This window comes from Cyprinus carpio, chromosome A2, assembly GCF_018340385.1.
Source record: "Cyprinus carpio isolate SPL01 chromosome A2, ASM1834038v1, whole genome shotgun sequence".
NCBI classification, from domain to species: Eukaryota; Metazoa; Chordata; class Actinopteri; order Cypriniformes; family Cyprinidae; genus Cyprinus; species Cyprinus carpio.
Genome location: NC_056573.1, coordinates 8,817,925 through 8,838,368, shown reverse-complemented (window position 1 = coordinate 8,838,368; position 20,444 = coordinate 8,817,925). Strand labels below are relative to the sequence as shown.

Below are 20,444 nucleotides of genomic sequence, written 5' to 3'. Positions count from 1 at the left end.
GTCATTGCTTTTCTAGATGTGCAGTATTGTATATCTTGACATTTATATATTTTGTTAACCATTGCATTTTTCTATGTAATTTTCTTTTTTTTTGGTCAGCCCAAAGCTTAACAGCATGCATGCTGAAACCGACAAGAACATGTAATTCTCTGAAAGTCTTTGCATTTTGACAGCATTTCAGAGGACGACCTGTTCGAAAGAACAGTTTTGAATACTATTGTTTTGGTCCATGATGAAACACTGTTAAAACCTGACATGGGTAAAAGGGGAATAAATTTGCAATGTATAAAAAGCCAAAAAGGAAAACAGTACAACCTTTCTTTATTGTACACTACAAATGTCAATAAAAGCAGTCTTTATCAAACCTGCTGAATATACAAAATTTCATTTTTGTACAAGAAACTGAAAACATTTTTTATATTAATAGTTTCCATTATAAATTAAAATTAAATGAAACATTTCAGTTAACCAAGAGGAAAAAAAAAAAGTTGCAATAAACGGTGTGAAATAGAAATAAATTACACAGCCGATTCTTGAGGGAAAGAGCAGAAAGATTCATTGAGAACAGCATGACTAAATGCATATGTAACATGACCAGACAAATAAGAGCTGAGTTTTTCAGGATAATCCTTGCAGTGGATTTAACCATTTCATGAAGAATTGACAAACCTTGATCCAAGACTGGAAAATGTGCCAAAGCACACAATTCACATGAGATGGGAACAACTGTAACTGAAATGAATGGACAGAGATGCTGGACAGTGCAAGAACTAGGCTGAGAAATCGTGATCGTACATTGTCCATGCTTAAAAGCCAAATGTCAGTCAATTCTTCACAAGCTGTAATCCAACAGACCACAAAATATAAATGGGCAAACTTGAGGTATTTTTAGACTTGCAAAGAGGTTGAACAAAGTTAAAAGAACAGCTCACTCAAAAATGTAAATTGGCTGAAAACTTACACCATCCAAGATATGGATTAGTTTGTTTCTTCTTTGGGACAGATATTGAGAAACTTAGCATTATGTCACTTGCTCACCAATGGATTCTCAGTGAATGGGTGCCGCCAAAATGAGTCCAAACAGCTGATAAAAACATCAAAAATCTACAAGTAATTCACACAACTCCAGTCCCCAATCTTGGAGAAAAAAAAAAACACTAAAAAAAGAAGTTGCCTTGTCTGAATCAGGAGAGGAATATGCATGGAACAAGCACCACTGTTTAGAAGTCCGAAACAGATTACATTTTGACGTGGAAGGACAACAGTATGGATGGACATTTTCATTGGAAGAAGTGTTCTTAAGGGTTATGGAGTATGAAGTTAAAATGTTTACTGTGATGTCTTTATCAGCTGTTTGAACTCTCATTCTGACGGCACCCATTCACTGGTAGCAAGGAATGTAAGGCTGAATTTCTCCAAAACTGAACCAAACTCATCTTCATCTTGGACTGCCTGAGGGTGAGAACATTTTCAGCAAATTTTAAGCTATTTCTGAGGTCATTTCTACAGCAAGTATAATCAAAAGATGTAATCTTGTGTCCAAATAGGAGCGACCCTATTACAGAACAACCATCAAGTGCAAGAAGAGTGATAATAGATTTCTCTCATATATTAAGTTTAATATATATTCAAAACAATGCAGAACCACTTTTTTGGCTTACTTATAATGTCAACTAAACTGGCACTTCTGTTCAGAGAATGTGTTCACGACATTTGCAGCACCAGTTCTAGTCCTGATTGTCAGCTAAGTGCTGGGAAAGCTACTCAAAACCTAAATTTGCTGGAAAAATTATATATTTTCAATCATCTCGAAAACATGGCACACATCATTCATTTACCTCCTGAATCAAAACATAAAAAAAAAAATCGACTATTCTGAACTTTTTATGAATAATTCACATCTAGTTCTATTAGTAAAAGCTGGTTTATGGCTTTAAAGGTATTTATAAGGAATATAATATTCAACAGCAGTACTTTGACACGGCCTGTCTGTAATAAATCAAGCAGTGAATGTAAACAAGTTCTGAAATGTCTGACAAAATGATTGGGATTCAAACGCATACTTTTTGCATAGCTAATAGTGTCAAACTCATTTGCATAGCAGTCATAAATTAGTATTTCAGATATGGCAGGAACAGACTCCTAGTTTAAGAGGGAACAGATTAAGTCATTCATCTTCCTGCAGCAGCAATGATTACTTTGGCATTAGTGCGTAAGTGCATCCCAGAGTAGTAAAAAAAACCAGTTAGCTCTCATTGGCTTTAGCTCCAATGCATTAATGTAACAGTTGGGGTGAGCGTTATTATAAAATCAAAAGGCAATCTATTTCAAAAGGCCTCTCACACAAGTCTGTGCACATTTACCCGCTCCTCTTATTAATATCTCCCGTATTTTTAATAACTACCCCAACTCTTACATCCTGGTCCAACCGGTTTAACCCTGATAAAGATAAAGCTAACTCACTCTGTCAGTGGTTATGTTTCTCTGCGAACGGCTCAAAGCACAGAGAGCTTGTTGAGCAAGTTCCTCACATTCTCCTTCACGTGGTTTGTACCCGAGGCTAGTAGCACCATTGAGCTTTCACCGTCCATACCTTCATCTGCTCTCATAAAACCACAGAGACCTCAAGATCTGCAAGAAAAATCCTCCGTCAAGGTAAAGTGTAACATGAATGTGATAATACATCTCTCAGTAGAAACTTCCTTACGTTGTGAAGATGAAATCACGGTGTCAGTTACAGCAGCACCTAACAAATACAGCAGATGACAGTCAAAACCAAATAAATGTGTCATTTATACACACACTATCGGTTTGTTAAACGGTATCGGCCAGTGTGGTTAAACCTAGATATCGGTATCGGTAAAATCCACTATCAGTCGACCTCTTCTGTTTAGAAATTTGTATTATTATTATTATTGTTAATAATAATAATAATAATAACAAAAATAATGTAGTATTAAATGTTAGAATGATACTATTCAATAGCAATATATTTCTGTCCTATATACTTCACGCATCATTTTAAGATGGTCTGATTAAACACACAGGCCTTTTAATATTTCTATATAAACACATTAAGGAGGTCATCTCTTAATCTGCATTATTAAATGCAGTGTTGGGCAAGTTACTCTGACAATGTAATCAAATTACTGGTTACTGATTACTCCTTTTAATTAATCACGTTACGTTTCTGATTACTTTATTTCAAAAGTAATTAGTAATTAGTTACATTAATTTTTTCTCCGATGAAATTTATAAAATCCCAGCATACACGCTACCGATAAATATTTGTTATTAAGTATCAGCATTCACAGAACTGTTATTTTTAACTAAAGCAAGCAGCAGCTGCGTGCATGGTTTGGCAGAATGCCAGCAAAGAGCACTGCATTTATAATCTCTAAAAGACTTCACAGTTCATCGCAATCTCACAAATCTGTGTTATAACACTAAACATATGAATAATGAATCTTCCATAATGTCTACAATTTGTGTTATAATGAGAGGATTTGTGAGCACGCAAATTTCAGCACTGCATTGCTCAATGCTGCAAACACGTTATAGCCTAAATAGAAACTCTGCATACGCTTGCACCTGTTAATCGATTATATTTTATATTAGTTCATGTTGCTTTTGTGCAATAGATGAATAACCATTTATTTGTTTTATATATTTTATGTTTAAATATTTCTATTTTGCGGGAGTCCTGTGAATCATTTTATTCTCCCGCATCCCGCACACACACACGAGTGTCTACCCGCTCGCGCCAGCATTCGCCCATCTTCTCCCACGCCGCGCTCTGTTGCGTCGGGTCTCGCGGGAGCAGGTCTCTAATCCACTAGCACTGGACTCAACAGTACATGTACTATATCCTTTTTTACAGTCTCTAGATTATAAAACATTGCATTCTATCAGCAATGTAACACGGCAGTAATGTATAGAGACCTCGGCTTGTAACTATACTCTAATTACTATTTAGACAATTGTAACGTGTTAAATTACTCCGTTACTTAAAAAGTAATCAAATTACAGTAACGCATTACTAAGTAATGCGTTACTGCCCAACACTGATTAAATGAAACTTCATAATCCACTTGTAATCACCCAAAATATTTACCATTATGTTAACATTTTGGGTGAACGTGACGCTTTTAATATTAATAGAACAGGAACACATATGAGCATTCAGCCACAGTAGCACTAACCTGTGGCTCCTCTAACACTAGCCATCGTTCTGTGACAGTCTGGTGGTCCTGCCCACCCAGCGGCTCTCTGAGACGCACCCTCACCTCCAGACGACCACCTGTGGCCTTCCGCCCATCCATAAGCTGCATACAGAAATGAAGCCAATGTCATAAACATAAATCTCATACACAAATGTAAACACTAGGGATGTAACGATTAACCGCGAGCCAGTTGAAAATCGATTCAAATATGTGACGATTCAAATCGGTTGAGATTCTAAACAAATTGCGATTCATTTATGGGTAGGAGTTTATATGAAAGTATGTCTGAGGGGAACTTACTGTCTTTAGAAAAGTTTAGATTTTTATTTTTTATTTTCATCTTGCCTCTGTATAATGCATATTAAAGTTCATAAGTGCAGCGCTGCTTCGTTTACAGCAGAAACCAAAGAAAAGCTTTAAGCGCTACCTGCTGGCAGAGAGTGAATCTGCGTCTTATTCAGCTTGTCCCCTGTTTCATGCAGATATTTTTATGTGTAGTTTCACAAAACTAAAGTCAAACCATTCTGTTTTTGCTTCAAAATTTAGAAACTATACAATCTAATTTAATTTAAAAACTGCTCATGTTGAATGTATGCAACATCTTTGTTTTGATCATGATTAAAGTGCAGTGGTTGCCTCTAATTTAAATAGAAAGAGCACAGACAAAGCCTTTATATGAAGAGATTTATTTTATTTGTGTTAATTATTTATTTGATTTGGGGCTTGTTTTAAAATTTCAGTTTAGTTTTGTTATTTACATTTACATTCCATTTAAATTTTGTCATTTAGCAGACACTTTTATCCAGAAGCGACTTACAAATGAGGACAATAGAAGCAATCAAAAACAACAAAAGAGCAATAATATGCAACTGCTATATTAGTATATTATTATAGTTATATTTCAGTTTCACAAAGAAATGTACAGCATTTTGTCCAAGCAATAATAAAAGGACACATTTACAGTGGTAAAATATCTATTTAGGAGTCTTAGACCTTTCCAACGATGCATAGTTTGTCATGATTAGATTAGGATTTAATTGTAAAATAATGAAGTAAACAAAAGCCCCACACAGAGGACACGTGAGACAGTTAATAAAAATCAAAAAAAAAAAAAAATCGTGAATCGAATCATGAAATCACAATCTTGAATTGTATCGAATCATGAGTTGAGTGAATCGTTACATCCCTAGTAAACACAGTGATGTGCATGTCCCATTTTAGCTCAAGTTCATTTGTTATACATATTTGCATTCTCAGCTGATGTTTGCACTCTCGTCTCTGGTTCTGACACACATACTATTGAAAAATAGTCCCACTCACCTCCACTATCTCTCTCACTTCGCTATCAGTTTCCAGTTTCTCCAGTTTGAGCAGGGCTGTTCCTATCGGCTTGTCACTTCTCAGGAAGCCACTGTCACCAAACAAAGAAGTCAGTGTGAAGCTCAGATCCACCTACTCACATTGACCACAACTGCCACAGTGTTCAATCAGGGCAGCACTGGTTGATATTTATCCTGACCTGTGTGTCTCCCCAGTACAAATGAATCCTAAAGAAACTTTGTACTGTTAGGAGACAATAAACAGAATAAAGTCCTAAAATTGTGATTATTTGGAGATAAGTTGGGATCACGCTTGTGTCCCACAGCAACACACACCCTTTGTGCAGCACTTCCAGCTTCAGGCCTTTAGCCTGTATAACTCTCCTGAAGCCACGGTGGTTCCGGTTGATGTTCAGTTTAAAGGTCTGGTTGTACTCTGCCAAAACACCAAATAAATCAATTCCTTCAGCAGCAAATATTAACTTTGAACTTTTTCCAATGCTCTCTAAAATACATGATTCTAGTTCTGTCATTCATGGCATCCTGCAGTCAAAAATTTGTTTGTCAAATGCTCACTAAACTGTATATTTGTCCCAGCTAACTGATTTCCTACATAACTATGCTATTTTCATGTCTCTTTCTGAATGATCATGTGACACTGAAGAAAATTCGGCTTTGCATCACATGAATCTATTCAAATTGAAAACAGTTATTTTAAATTGTAATAATTCCTGCATTCCTGCAGTAGTAATGCTAAGGTCATGGGTTCGATTCTCAGGGGATACATGAACGGATAACATGTATACCTTGAATGCAATGTAAGTTGCTTTGGATAAAAGCACCTGCTAAATGCATAAATGTAAATGTAATAATATTTTACAACATTACTGTAGTTTTGATCAAATAAATGGATGCCTGGTGAATATTAGTCTTCTTTCAAAAAAAATTAAAAATATTACTGAACCAAACTTTTGATGGGTAATGTATAATTAAAGTATCTGATGATACAGAAATAATTAGCTCAACAGTTTTACCTGGGTTGTTGGTATTTTTGATGACTGATGTTTTATGTTTCTGAGGCTGATCCTAACATGAAAAGAGAAAGTAATAATTAAAATCAAACGGATGACTGGGTAAAATGAAGCCTAGATGACTGAAGAATTAATACTCACTGTACTGGGGAATGGGAAATCAAACTTGACATAGGCATCCAAGTCATTTGTTGCAACACCTTTCAAAAAAAGCAGAGGGGGAGATGTATGTTTAAAAGATTTAAAATTACATTATTGTATTTCCATTTACGCTCCTGTAACTCAAACTCCAAATGCATTCATTTAAATGACTGGATCAATGTTGAGTGTTTGTTTCAAGAACTGTTTGAATCTTACCAGAGGGAGCAGGAAGGTTCATCCCTCTAACTATGAACACAACCATGTCTGTACTACTGAGCTCTGGGAAAATCCTACAAGAGCAAAAGTCAAGAAAAAGAAAGCATGTTATTCAATGACTTCTTATATTTCCCTTGACTGTGGTGTTGAACAGTAGAAGTATTGTGCTTTATTGTATTGGGCTTTTCCGTGTTGTAGGATCTGCAGTGAGAGTGTCAGACCTGACAGTGCGATATGTTCTCTCCTCAAAGTGATGTTTAGGAGGCTGAAGCCCCCTGTTCTGTGCCAGTTTAAGAATCTCCAGGCTCTTCTTACATTGTTGTGCCATGTTCTCAAATCTAGGGAAAATGGGAGTAAATTAAATGCCCAGTGAAATCACTTGAATTTCATTTATTGAAGTAGTGTAATGGTGATGCGATACATACTTGGTTGTTTCTGCAACATTCCCCATGTGTGTGAACTGCTTGGAGTATGTCACACATTTCTAAAGAAGAAAGGAAACATGTCCGCTTATAGGTTCTGTCTGAAAACCTAGTCATCTGCCTACTTAGACAGCATTTTAAGCATGTGGGTGATTTCATGAGCAAGATAAGCTGTCTGCTCGCCCAAGATTAAAACTGTGCTGTTACTGCCAGGTCTTGATTATCGTAAAAATCACATTGGGTCATTCTGTCAACTCAACTAGAGGTCCCCGGCTCAAATTTTTGATTTTGCTAATATTTGTTCTGAAGAAAGACAAATATGTATAGTGATGAAAGCCAAAATATTAAATGTCATGGATGAATATTTACAAATATTTACTATTTTGTACAGGGGGGTCAAAATGGCAATTTTCACATGAGATTCAGAGCCAAATCACAGTGGGTTAAAAATGACTTCAGAAAGATGGCAGCATCATGAGATTGGTAGGTCTGTTAGTAAAATCTGATGACTTTAGCAATCTTTTTTGCATTATGTGCCAATGGCAACCATTCAAAAATGGGGAAAGAGCACTTAAAAATAAAAAAAAATTCTCCTAAGTTTGCAGGCCTGTAACTCAAAAAGCATTAAAGATATCTTAATGCCCTTTTAGATATCGTGTCTTAACTAACCTCCCTTTTGCCATCTTCATTTTTAAGGCTCTATATATTTCAGTTCAGAGGTCAAAAACCAAATGTGGGTCACTTTGCAAAAACATGATGCTTTTTTTCTTTTAAAGAGGAATGTCTGAAGAACCAGTAATGTTGAAACTAGAAATGTATCTCGATTCCTTCTGTCAAAACAACTGCATTGAACACCTGTTTGAGTGCCCTAAATTTTCTTTTCCCAAAGTTTGCGTGCCTATAACTCAAGAAGTATTACTCAAGACGTATAACTCAAGTAGTAAGATATCGCAATATGATTTTAGATTCTAGTTCTTAATAAACTTTTCTTTTGGAATCTTCATTTTCAAGGCCCTACATCCTTCAGTACCAGAGATATGGGGGTCTCGATGAGGCTCCATTTTCAAATTGCTGAATAATACCCATATTCAGTGGTTAAAAACCAAATGTTGGTCACTTTGTATACAGCCGATACTTATTTTATTTAAAGAACAATGTCTGAAGAATAAATAATGTTGAAATTAGAATTGTATCTTGTTTCCTTCTATTAAAACAATTTGCATAGACATACCTGTCTAAAATGCACTGAAATGGTCAAGTTGAGGCACGTTACCTTGCTCTCTGTAGTCCATTCACAAGATTCTATATTTGAATCAGTTTTAGGAATAATTGGAAGAAATTATTTTGTTCATTTTAACTGCTTGTGAAGATACCAAGAGTTCAAACATGCAGTATTGTAACATGTTTGAAACAAATCCCACGTCTCATAGGGAAAAGTGGTTGCTTTCGCCACACATTGCATTCACATCAATAAACCAAGATTTGCCTCATCTGGATTAATTATTAAAATTTATTTTTTATTGTTTTAAAATGTGAAGCAGTCATAGATCAAGTAGTATCTACTGCTAAAGGCCATATTTGGCATAATCACTGATAGTACATTTAACAATGAATAATTCTAAACCCCAGGTAAATGGGATCCTAGGCAATCTTATTTTACATTTCACCCTGTTCATACTTTACCCAGAGTTAACAATTAATCTTGGTCATTCATAATCTGATATCACACTGGATATTCCTAAACCCTGGGTTACTGTTATAATTTGCATGTTTGACAACAGTGATGACTAGCTAAACACAAAACCATATTTGGTATTTGACCATTGAAAATGGATAGGATCTCGATATATCTAGTATTAAACCATACAGGGCCTTAAAAAATGAAGATTCCAAAAGAAAAGTTTCCTAGGAAACAGAATCTAAAATCATATTAAGATAACTTTAATACTTCTTGAGTTACAGGCACACAAATTTTGGAAAATGAATATTTCTGACACAGGTATGTCCTATACAATTGTTTTGATAGAGGGAAACAAGATGCATTTCTAGTTTCAACATTACTTCTACTTCACTCATTCCGCTTTAAATACAATAAGCATCGGCTGTATACAAAGTACATAACATTTGGTTTTCAACCACTGAAAATGGGTAATATTGAACATCTGAAAATGAAGCCTCATCGAGACCCCCATAACCCTGGAACTGAACGATTGAGGGCCTTGAAAATGAAGATTACAAAAGAAAAAAAAAAATAAAATAAAAAAAATATATAAAAATATAATATATAACAAAATTAGTACTCTACAATATATATATATATAAAATAAAGAAAAATACAAAATTAGTACTCTACATACCCAGTTTAAGAAGTCATTGAATAAAATGGACTATTTCACCCAATATATGTTTTATGCTTGTTAAGAGTATCACACTGTTAGCTTAGCAACATGCAAACAACAAATTCTTATACTGAATAGCATATGATTCTCATGAGCGTGATCTGTGAAATATTGACGACAAATGCACTTACAGTCAATATAAATTTACTACTTTACCTAATGTATATTTTAATGCTTTATTAAAGTATAGCTATTAGCTTAAAAACGTGCTAAAACAAATTCTGTTGGAATCAAAAGTGTAGCATGTGCTCCTTGTGAGCACAATTTGTGAAATACTGACTATAAATATACTTTTACTGATATACTATTTTACCCAATATGTATGTTTATGCTTATTATAATATTCCAACAGAACACACTGTTAGCAACATGTTAACATCACACTCTATTCAAATCAGCTGTGTAACATGGACTTCTCATGTGCACAATTAATGAAAAACTAACTGTAAATACACTTTTATGGAATAAAAGTTTACCATTTCACCCAATGTGTATTTTTATGCTTGGGATCGCTAACATCTCATAATTTAAAATAAACTATGCAGCATATATTTTTTGTAAACACAATTTGTGAAATACAGACTATAAATATGATTAAACTGAATATAAATTGACCATTTCACCCACCCACTGTGTATTTTTAGACTTATTAGACTATCGCTGTTAACCTAACATGTTAGTAGCAAATTCTGCTGGACTCAAATGTGTAACATGCTCTGTTTGTGAGCAATATTTGTGAAATATTGACTAAAAATACAGTTTTATTGATTAGAAATCACCAACCCAATACGTATTTTTATGTTTTTTGCTAGAGTATCACTGTGTTAGCTGAGCAACATGCTAATATCAAACTATTGCAATTAAAAATGTAGTATGTTATTTGTGTAGTGTGCCCATACAGAGTTCAAATTCAATGAAGCATGAGATTTCATTTCAGATCCATTTCAATGGTAGCTGACTACGTAGACAGCTTGGTTTTGGCACGGATCCATTCTCCGTGTTACTTCATTAATTCACCACCTTCTTATTACCTCGTATTGCTCTTTGAGTAGTTTTGTGAGTTGAGTGTAGACCTCCTCAGCCTTCTCTGAGATCTGAACATCACTGTGATGGACTAGGATGAAGTCCTCGTCCTTATCTCCAGGCGGTGAAGACACCTGAAAATAAAGGGGGAGTTATTACTCATTTCATTATGGATTTGTTAAAAAACAATGATAGTATTACCTTGCTAACGTCCACGTTCTTGCCACTGCGGGCGGCTTCTATCATGGGGTCCAAACCTTTCGCTGCACGCAGGAGGGTCTTGGCCTGCTCTAAATCGTTCTTTTGCTTTGCCTGCAGCGCTGCATTCATGTACTGCTTTTTGCGGCCTTCTAGAAACTCCAGCTGCTGTTGAGCTGAGGAGAAAATAACCAGATTTAACCAGATTTTTGCAAGCTCCTTATGTAAATCAGTTACAAAACATGAAAACATCCCAATTAATAGGCCATCCTAAAACACTCTCTAAAACTCTACCAGTGTCAGGCAGACTTCCTCTTTTGGATGTTCTGTCTGGGGAAGGTGAAGGGGTCCTCTTGGGCTTCTGTACTGTTGGCTGTACTGCACGAGCGGGCTTCACTTGGTCGCCTACTTTCAGAGCCTTAACCTAGAAAGCAAATAACAAAATAGTGACTTCTTTAAAAGAAAGGGACAACTTTGAAAATATTTAGGAAATGCTACAAAATTTAAGAACATACCTTCTGCTCTCCCTCTTCATCTTCACCATCACCAACTTCGTCTTCATTAGATGTCAGCTTATTGGCCGTTTCCAGAACTGCAGCCAATCCCTGCTCTGGAGCAGCTGCCTTCTGGCCTGGGATTGGAGGAAAGCCTATAGAAAACACTTCAATTTAATGTAACCCCTCAAATAAAATAAAAAATAATATATATATATATAGTCATTCAAAAGTATATATAATATATATATATATATATAAAATATATTGTATTATATATATATATATAGTCATTCAAAAGTTTTAAAGAAATTAATACTTTTATTTAGAAAGGATTGCATTAAATTGATTGAAATTGACAGTAAAGACATTATAATTGATATGGTCTTGCCTAGCCTGTATTCCTTTATTTGCACCTTCCTGTCACCAGAGAGCGGTGTATGTGTATGTGTGTGTGTGTGTGTGTGTGTGTGTGTGCTCTTTTTTTTTTCTTGTGTGTTTTCAGGGTGGAGTCAAGCGGCAGGTGCAGTAGGTTACCGGTGATGAGTTGACTGATAAAAAGATCTTTGTTTCCTTACTGTGCATAGTATGCTTTAATTTTATTTTTAAATAAATTATAAATTAAGTTTTGTGTTGTTATTGTTTAATCCAGTTATGGATTACATTAAATAAAATCTTTTTTTGGGTTAATTTAATTTGCGTGTGGCCTCCCCACTTATGTCATGCTGCCTTGTGCCAGACGGTTTCTAACATAATGCTACAAAAGTTTACTACTTCAGATAATTACGGTTCTTTTGAAATTTAAAAAAAAAAAAAAAAAAAAAAAAAAAAATCACTTGTTTCCACAAAAACGTTACACACCACAACTTTTTTCAATGATAATAAAAATGTTTGTTAAGCACCAGATTAGGATATTCATATTATTTCTGAAGTATCATGTGACACTGAAGATGGGAAATGGCTGCTGAAAACTATAATTTGCCTTCACAGGAATAAATTACATTAAGAAATAAATTTAAATATAAAACATTTTAAATTGTAATATTTCACAATATTGCAAACTTTTTTTTAATCAAACAAATGCAGTCTTTGTGAGCACAGGAGACTGCTTTCAAAGAACATTTAAAAATTGTACCAAAACTTTTGAATGGTAGTTGACGCAAGTACAAAAAAATATAAACATGTAAAGGTCTCTTTTTGACTACAGAAGAGCCGACCTGGAGGGGCTGGAAGCTCGTCAAAATTGACAGGTCGGCCTGCTTTATGGGCACGGATGGCAGCCTGGTATTGCTGTGGGTCACAAAAAGAACATAATCTGAAATCAACACCACGCTATGTGCAAAAATGTGCTGCATTATGTTAACATGAACTTAAAAGGAGTTCCACAATCAGATAAAATCTAAAAAGGAAACACTGCAAGAGAAACCGAAAGTTTGTGGACATTCAGTGGCGACAATGTGCCATTATTTGAGGTTTAGGTGTCATTTTGACAGGTTTACTAACTTTAGCAATGCGGTCATGCATGCGGGCTTTGCGCTCATCCCCGCTGGCCTTAGCTTGTGTGAAGGCCTCTTTGTACTTGGCCATCCTCTGTTCCAGAGCTTCAAGAACAGTCTGGGGCTGAGCTGGACCAGAACCGCTGTCTGCTGGTATAACAAAAACAACAGACAGGAGACAGGAAAAGCATTTGAATTCAGGTCACAAGTACAGTAATTCAGGTTAGACCATAATTAGCCTATTTAAAGATACACATGCTCAGTCTCTGAAAATATCTGACGTGAGAACTGGTGTACTAACCACGAGCTGAAGGTGAGGTAATGGATTTTTGAGGTGCAGGGTGAGTAACTGTAGAGGCTGTGGAAAAGAATTAAGCCCAACACTATAAAGCTACAAGCCTTGACATTATGCAAACAAATATGCAACATATCATAGCCACTACAGTATTTTTCTGACCACAGAAAATAATTCAGGTCTAACCTTGAGACAGAGGGGGCGGAAGGGAGCTCATGTCCACCGGCTGGCCTTTCTCCAAAGCCTCAATTGCTGCATCGAATCCCTGAGCCAAACAAGCAAACAGCATAGTGATAATCTTTGTCTACTTCCTACAATTCTTGGATACCTCAAAGAACTTTGCACATGTTTGTTACAAGTGAGTTATTAGTAATCATGGTTTATGGGAACGAGACACTTCTTTTGGAATATCCAAACTTGCATGACAACATAGCTGAAGTGGTAGATGCCTTGAATTAAATGCAAAGCAAAACTGAAATGGTAGATAAAAACAGTAAAGGTTTTGAGACACAAAGTCTTTGGCAGGTTTAAGTCAAAACTTTCATATTAGAGCAGATGGCAATCAGAAAAATGCACATTAGCAGGGTGTGATACATGTATAAAGCCATGCCTGTTAACCGACAGCACAGAAAACACAGTTCCAGAAGTCTGCCTTAAGTAAAACATCAAACTAAAAGACTTTACACGACAAATAAACTACATTTACAAATCTTTTTTTATATATATCAACTGTATGTAACTAATTAGAAAGAGGGAATACAAACTTTGCACAATTCTGTACAAACTGAATTTGATAACAGATAGAGCCCTTAGATGCAAGTTGATTTTTTTTTTTTTTTTTTACCTTAAATATTCCACTGTTTGAAAATGAACAGTACAGAAACAGCAATACATAGCTGTATACATTTAATTAGAAACCACATCTTACCTTGCTGGCCTTTATGTGCACTTTGGCTTTGTCAGTATCTCCTGCTTGTTTTGCCTTGAGAGCTGCCATCCTGTACTCCTTCTGTCGCTCCAAAAGAATGTCTTTAGTGGGCTGTCCGGCTGGTGAGTGTGCTTTAGGAGCAGAGGAAACCACAACAGCTTTGTAGAATGTCATACTTACAGTTAAATTAGCAAGTCAGGAACAGCTTAAAGGGAAAGGCTCTCATTTTCAACATTGTTTGCTTTTCTACGTCTGGCGTTGATGATCCATTGAATAAAAATAACAGATTTTTTTTTTTAATGTACATTTTGAATTATGACTACTACTATTATGGAACATGACAAAAAAAAAAAAGATTCCAATGAAATTATATTATCAGTAAAAATAAACACTTGTTAGGGTTGATGGACAGCATGGAATAATTTAGCAAATAAATACCCCACTCATAAATCAATACAACTGCTGTCAAATATTAATCAGAGAATAGGGATCAAGTTTAAAATATTTACCAAAAGGACTAGTAACATTTCTTCTAGAGTTTTAAAATAAGTATTTTTGTTCATCAATGCTGGATTTATTAAAAAGTAATATTGTGAAATATTATTCCGATTTAAAATAATGTTCCAATGAGCTTCAGATTCCAAAGCAAGGTAACCTGATTGTACAAAGGAGTTCCATGTAACAAATTTGCTTACATTTTATTACTGACCTAGAAACAGTGCTGAATTAAATTGTTCATTGTTTTATATAACCTTTCCGTATTTTGACATTTTTATTACATGGCTTAAATTAAAAAAATTACCATAACTTGAGACACAAGCTAGACATTTTACCTTTCAACCATTAACTAGTAACCCCTAAAGGTTCACTGAAGTACCTTGAAACACAGAATGTTATTCTATGTGGTGAAGTCATTTCAACTGAAACAGGAAGACAGGGTAGGACATGTTGAGCAGTTCCACCCTGTTTTTGGATAGCCAGTATCCTTTTGTTTATATCACTGCTCGTGTCAGAGCTAATGAGCTCAGTAAAGCCGCATTTGATAGCTCATGACATCTACAGTCTAATACATTACTCCTTTAGATTCAATATGAAACTATAACATATGACATAATCATGCTGAAGATGTGAAGTTTGAAAACTACGTAATGTATTTGTGAATGGCTCCGGTGTTAACAGTTTCTCCTCCTAATCTTATGAAATCTATATAAAATATAGCATTCTCTGTAGAATTAAAGGGATACTCCACCCCAAAATGAAAATTTTGTCATTAATCACTTATCCCCATGTTGTTCCATAAAACGCAAAAGCTCCGCTCGTCTTCAGAAAACAAAAATACGGACTTTATTCAACAACTTGTTAGCTGTTGACAAAGGTATTGTTGAATAAAGTCATTATTTTTGTTTTCTTCGCTTACAAAAAGTGTTCCCGTCGCTTCATATAACCCATATTGCACGTCTGATGGCAGATGGAGTATTCTGATGATGACTTTCATATCTTTTATGGACCTTGACACTGTTATTTATTTGGCCGTCTATGGGACAGTCACAGGCCTCCTGGTTTTCATCCAAAATATCTTAAATTGTGTTCCGAAGATGAACAGAGCTTTTATGGGTTTGGAACGACATGGGGTTAAGTGATTAAAGACAAAATTTTCATTTTGGGGTGGAGTATCCCTTTAAGGCTAACATATTCATACTAAAAGCCAAATAAGTTTTCATAGGGTATGTTTCCACAAAAGCACTTGGCTAACCTAAGTGCAATTCAGTGCCACTTGCAGCATGTTCCCCTTCTGGAGATGACAGGGAAGCTGGAGAGGCTACACCAGAGGACTCGTCTTTAGTGTTTGATGCTGGATCCATGACAACAGGGATGGCCTCTGCAGAGATGGGAGAGATCTCAACAGCGCTGTCACACTCCTCGTGCTGATCAGGTGAAGCTGCAGGGGCAGGGGGCGCACTGGGACTACCAGACACTCCACATGCAACTGGAGGGGGAATCTCTGTTTCGTCAATCTTCCCTCCTTTCCGTACCGATGCCAGCATAGTCTGTAGTGTCTAACCAAAAATATGAGAGTGTCAACTGTCATAAATTATCATAAAAAATATGTACCCAAAGTTTGTTTGTTTGAGCAGTGGCACTATATCCACTCACCTTGAGGCCTCTCTCATATCGCCGAGCTTTAGAGGTTTCCCCTGTGGCTTTGGCATTGGTAACAGCCATCCTATACAGGTTTATTCTCTCCTCTAAAGTGTGCTCAATGGTACCAGGTACTGAAGAAACCTTAGTGTTCTGAGAAGGGAAAAAAAAGAAGTGGCGCATTACTTCTTACACAAAAGCCATTTCAAAATAGAGCCTATGATCATTGAGATGTGCAAATTAATAATCTATACTTTACAAATGGAGTCAGGATAAAAGCTTTAACTAAGATTCTGAGAAAAACTGAACCTCAATTAAGACATAATTAGAAATGGGTCAGGATGTTCAACAATTTGATGTTCAACAATTTGATTAGATTTTTAGCAGCAGTTTCTTTGTTGCATTAAATGCTGGTTTGGAGGAACCTACCTACTTTGAAAATAAGTTTTGTACATCTCAAGTTTATGTGATTGCTGTTAAATGTTGTATAATTGTATCAACACTTCAAAGATTTGGAGTCAGTATGATTCTTTTAGGTTTTTTCAAAAGTCTCTTACGCTCATCACGGCTACATTTATTTGATCAAAAACACAGCAAAAAAATTAAATAAAAATTGGGTTGATTTTTGCATTGGTCTTACCAAAAACATCAGACAGGCCGATTGAAAATACAAATTTATTCTGTGCCAGCACTTTTGGAAAGCAAGTAATATATTGGTTTCCCCAGTAATGGTACACAAAGCAGCTCTGCTCATAACTGCTATTTTGAAGCTAGTAGCTCATATTTATTATTGGATGAAATGCTTTTGAATTTTAATCATCAAATTAAGCCATGTCTCGATTCGGTCCCAAAATGTAAGGACTTTTGATATTATAATTAAGACTTTTCTTGCACCATTTTAATGTATTCAAACTTTTTACGGCCTTAAATTCGATACAACTAAATTTAAGACTTTTTTTAGGACTCGCAGAAATATATTTGACTATATAAAATTATAGATTTTAAACAGTAATTTATTCCGGTGATGGCAAAGCTGAATTGTCAGGAGCCATTACTCCAGTTCTTAAGTGTTCCATGATCCTTCAGAATCAATTTTTGAAATGTTTTGTAATTATTAGAAATATTTTTTAACATTACAAATGTCTTTACTGTCACTTCTGATACATTTAATGGAGTGTTTAAATAATAAATTACAAATTAAATAAGAAAAAAATAAAAACAATAACATAAACAAATAATAATAAAAAATATTAAATATTTAAATAAAAATATTTATTGACCCCAAAACTATTGAATAGTGAAGAATAAGAGCTCAGTCTATATACGAGCAATTCAGTGGTATTAGCAACATGATAACCACATATAGAGCCAACATATCTTCAAAGAACGATTAAAATCTAACTTTGATATTACAACTAACACAACTGTTTGAAGACAATATGATTATGCCTTCCCAAATAAACTTTTAGATCATACCTGGCTGGCTGCCGTCAATTCTGCTGTAGAGGTTTCCGCACTAATGTGGGAGGCGGGGTTTCTGGCACCTGAATCTTCTGTTTCCTCATCATCAACCACTTCCTGCAGCTCAGCCTAATGAGAATCCCAGCAAATACAATAAACTCACTATACTACATTCAGAAGGTGCTGACAGTGAAGAGAAACAGAAAATAATCACAGGTTAAATTTACCAAGAGGTCTTCATCATCCTCCAGACTATCATCTTCATCATCATCAATGTCTTTCATGCAGGCCTCCGCCATTTTTTCAATATCCTCCATCGGTAATGGAGCTGAACATAAAAATTCAAGTACAATTTATTTAGATGCACACAAAATATTTTTATCTGCAAAAAGCATCTTTCTCTACTGATGGTAGTTCAAACGTTGCCACATACTATAATCTTTTAATTCCCAATTCACAAATGCTTGATTGCCTCGTAGTGTTGTATAAAATACATTATAGTATCTGACTGATTTTGGATTTCTATTATAATATATTTTATTAAAAGATTTAAAAATTATTTATTCCTGTGATGGCAAGGCTGACTTTTTAGCAGCCAATACTTAAGTTGTCAGTGTCACGATCCTTCAAAAATCATTCTATCAGGCTCATAATATGCATAAAAAAGTGCCTATGATCAAAGACGTCAGGTTTTTAAATCATGTACTTCTGGAGGGTTCCTCATGAAATGAGCAGCTGCCCCTGAGATGAATGGGAATGCTAAAAGACAGCTCTCTTCAGGTAATACAGACCTTGGCACTATCACAACTTGCATTATGAGTACATTAAATGATACATTAGGTGATAGCACAGATAACGTCTGCATTTATTATATGAAAGAAAAAAAAAAAACAATAATCATGATGCCCACCTTTTCCAGCCTTTTTCCCCTTGGGAGCCACATTGGGTTTCTTCCCAACAATGGCAGCAAATTCTGCTTCTAAACCTGGATCATCCAGATCTTGCTCCATGTTCATCATATCATCTGGCTTGAAATCAAGCAACAGTCCCATCTAAAAAGAAAGAAAACCTTACATGTAAAGGTCCAATAGCACCCTTATTTCATTCACGAGATGGACCGATGATTAAATTGATTCGAACTCTGTCCGAGTCCAATCCAAACAACAGACATCATCCTCAAAAGGACAGTTCACTCATAAATGAAAACAGTCATCATTTTAGTAACTTACAATGACAGAATTTACATTTTAATGAGAACATTACTAACAACATGGACAGCTGACATTCATTTGCTAAACATTTCAACACTGACCTGTTTGGCTGCAGCTCGCTTGTTTTTCCGAGCAAACATCCCGTCCTGCTCCCTCTCCTCGACCCTTTACCGGGCAGACAAACACCTGAATGCTTAAGGTCAGAACGTGACGTACAAATAAACAAGGAAGTCTTAAACTAATTCGTAATGCTGATATGAAATAGCAGCGTGAAGGTTTCTGATTAGTTTAGGTTTAAAGGAAGTTTTTTTTTAAAGCAAAGGTGCTGTTAACAGGTGGGCTCACCCCGCTGATCCAGAAGAGCACCGTGGAGCAGTTTACTTTCTTTTCTTTGCCAGCAGTAAGTTAAACCCCACTCCACTTCCTCCTTCCTACCGTGCGAAGAGCTTCACAAACCTGGCGGTTTATGTGATGAAAACCCCCTGCGAGGATTCGAAAAAACATTATAACAACACACTCACGGAAATAGAAAATTGTATACAACGTTACCTGTCAACATAAAAACTCAACATGGCAAGAGAAAAACTCTTAACGTTACTAGTGTCCCATTCGTAAGATAAGACCTGGCATGTTAAATGATAACCGTCTGACGTTAAAATAAATGTACATTTATTTACCTCTGCGAATTTCTAATGAAAACGCAGCTCAGAACACAGAGCTGTATATATCATTGGCTTTGTTTTGCTACTGCATCCAGTGCAACGAAAACATCAAAGACAGGCCACGCCCAACAGCGGCAACCGCACCGGTCTTGAAACATTTCAAAATTAAAGTTTTTTAATCTCTAAACGACAGAACTGTTTTTAAAATAAAAGCATCTCTCACTGAAAATGAAAAATGTGATATCATTTCAAAGCCGATTTATTCAGATGTTAATGACAGCCACAGTCGAGAAACTGACAGCCACCGTTCACTTGTATTGAAAGAAAATGTAGTGAAAGCGAAAGGTTGTATCACTTGATATCTTTGATATTTTCAGGCCAGGCCTTGTGTAATACATAAATACTTATTTTTTCCACATTCAAACACGTTTCCTTTACAAATCTATGCATTGTTTTTATATTTTACTTACATTTTTAATCGTTTTTTACTCCTCTGCACATTCCTGCGTATAACAACTCTAACGTTATATACATTTACAATTTGTATTACTACGTTCTTATAGTTTGTAAATATGTTATTGCTCCTATAATACAACGTGAACAGAAATGAGCCTAAAGGACTTTTATTATGTAACACTGAAAGTAATACCTCAATTAAAAACTCAGGTTAACAACGTGAACAGAAATGAGCCTAAAGGACTTTTATTATGTAATACTGTCAGGAAGTGCGCTGTGATGCGATTCACCAATCAACCCAAAACTTTTGTTTTTTGAATTCACCAATCA

General features: G+C 35.5%; 1 protein-coding gene across 5 annotated transcripts; it reads right to left on the bottom strand.

The window, feature by feature from the left end:
• Positions 1 to 304: 304 nt before the first annotated feature.
• LOC109081046 (coiled-coil and C2 domain-containing protein 1B-like) lies at positions 305 to 19,829 on the bottom strand. Of its 5 annotated transcripts, none has more exons than XM_042771364.1 (27): positions 19,674 to 19,829; positions 19,342 to 19,478; positions 19,098 to 19,189; positions 18,696 to 18,837; positions 18,013 to 18,113; positions 17,801 to 17,914; positions 16,340 to 16,477; positions 15,939 to 16,242; positions 14,186 to 14,316; positions 13,444 to 13,522; positions 13,264 to 13,320; positions 12,970 to 13,112; positions 12,684 to 12,756; positions 11,488 to 11,621; positions 11,267 to 11,396; positions 10,976 to 11,148; positions 10,783 to 10,908; positions 7,356 to 7,414; positions 7,152 to 7,268; positions 6,931 to 7,004; positions 6,715 to 6,773; positions 6,577 to 6,628; positions 5,879 to 5,978; positions 5,544 to 5,634; positions 4,203 to 4,325; positions 2,708 to 2,746; positions 305 to 2,631 (listed from the first exon to the last, which is right to left on the bottom strand). In XM_042771364.1, exons 3-26 carry the CDS (start codon positions 19,134 to 19,136, stop codon positions 2,735 to 2,737), a joined length of 2,571 nt encoding a protein of 856 aa, XP_042627298.1. In that variant the 5' UTR covers positions 19,137 to 19,189; positions 19,342 to 19,478; positions 19,674 to 19,829; the 3' UTR covers positions 305 to 2,631; positions 2,708 to 2,734. The 5 variants fall into 5 exon arrangements, with proteins under 5 accessions (XP_042627298.1, XP_042627307.1, XP_042627293.1 ...); XM_042771373.1 differs by having other exon boundaries at positions 19,098 to 19,182; XM_042771359.1 differs by having other exon boundaries at positions 19,098 to 19,161.
• Positions 19,830 to 20,444: the final 615 nt, after the last annotated feature.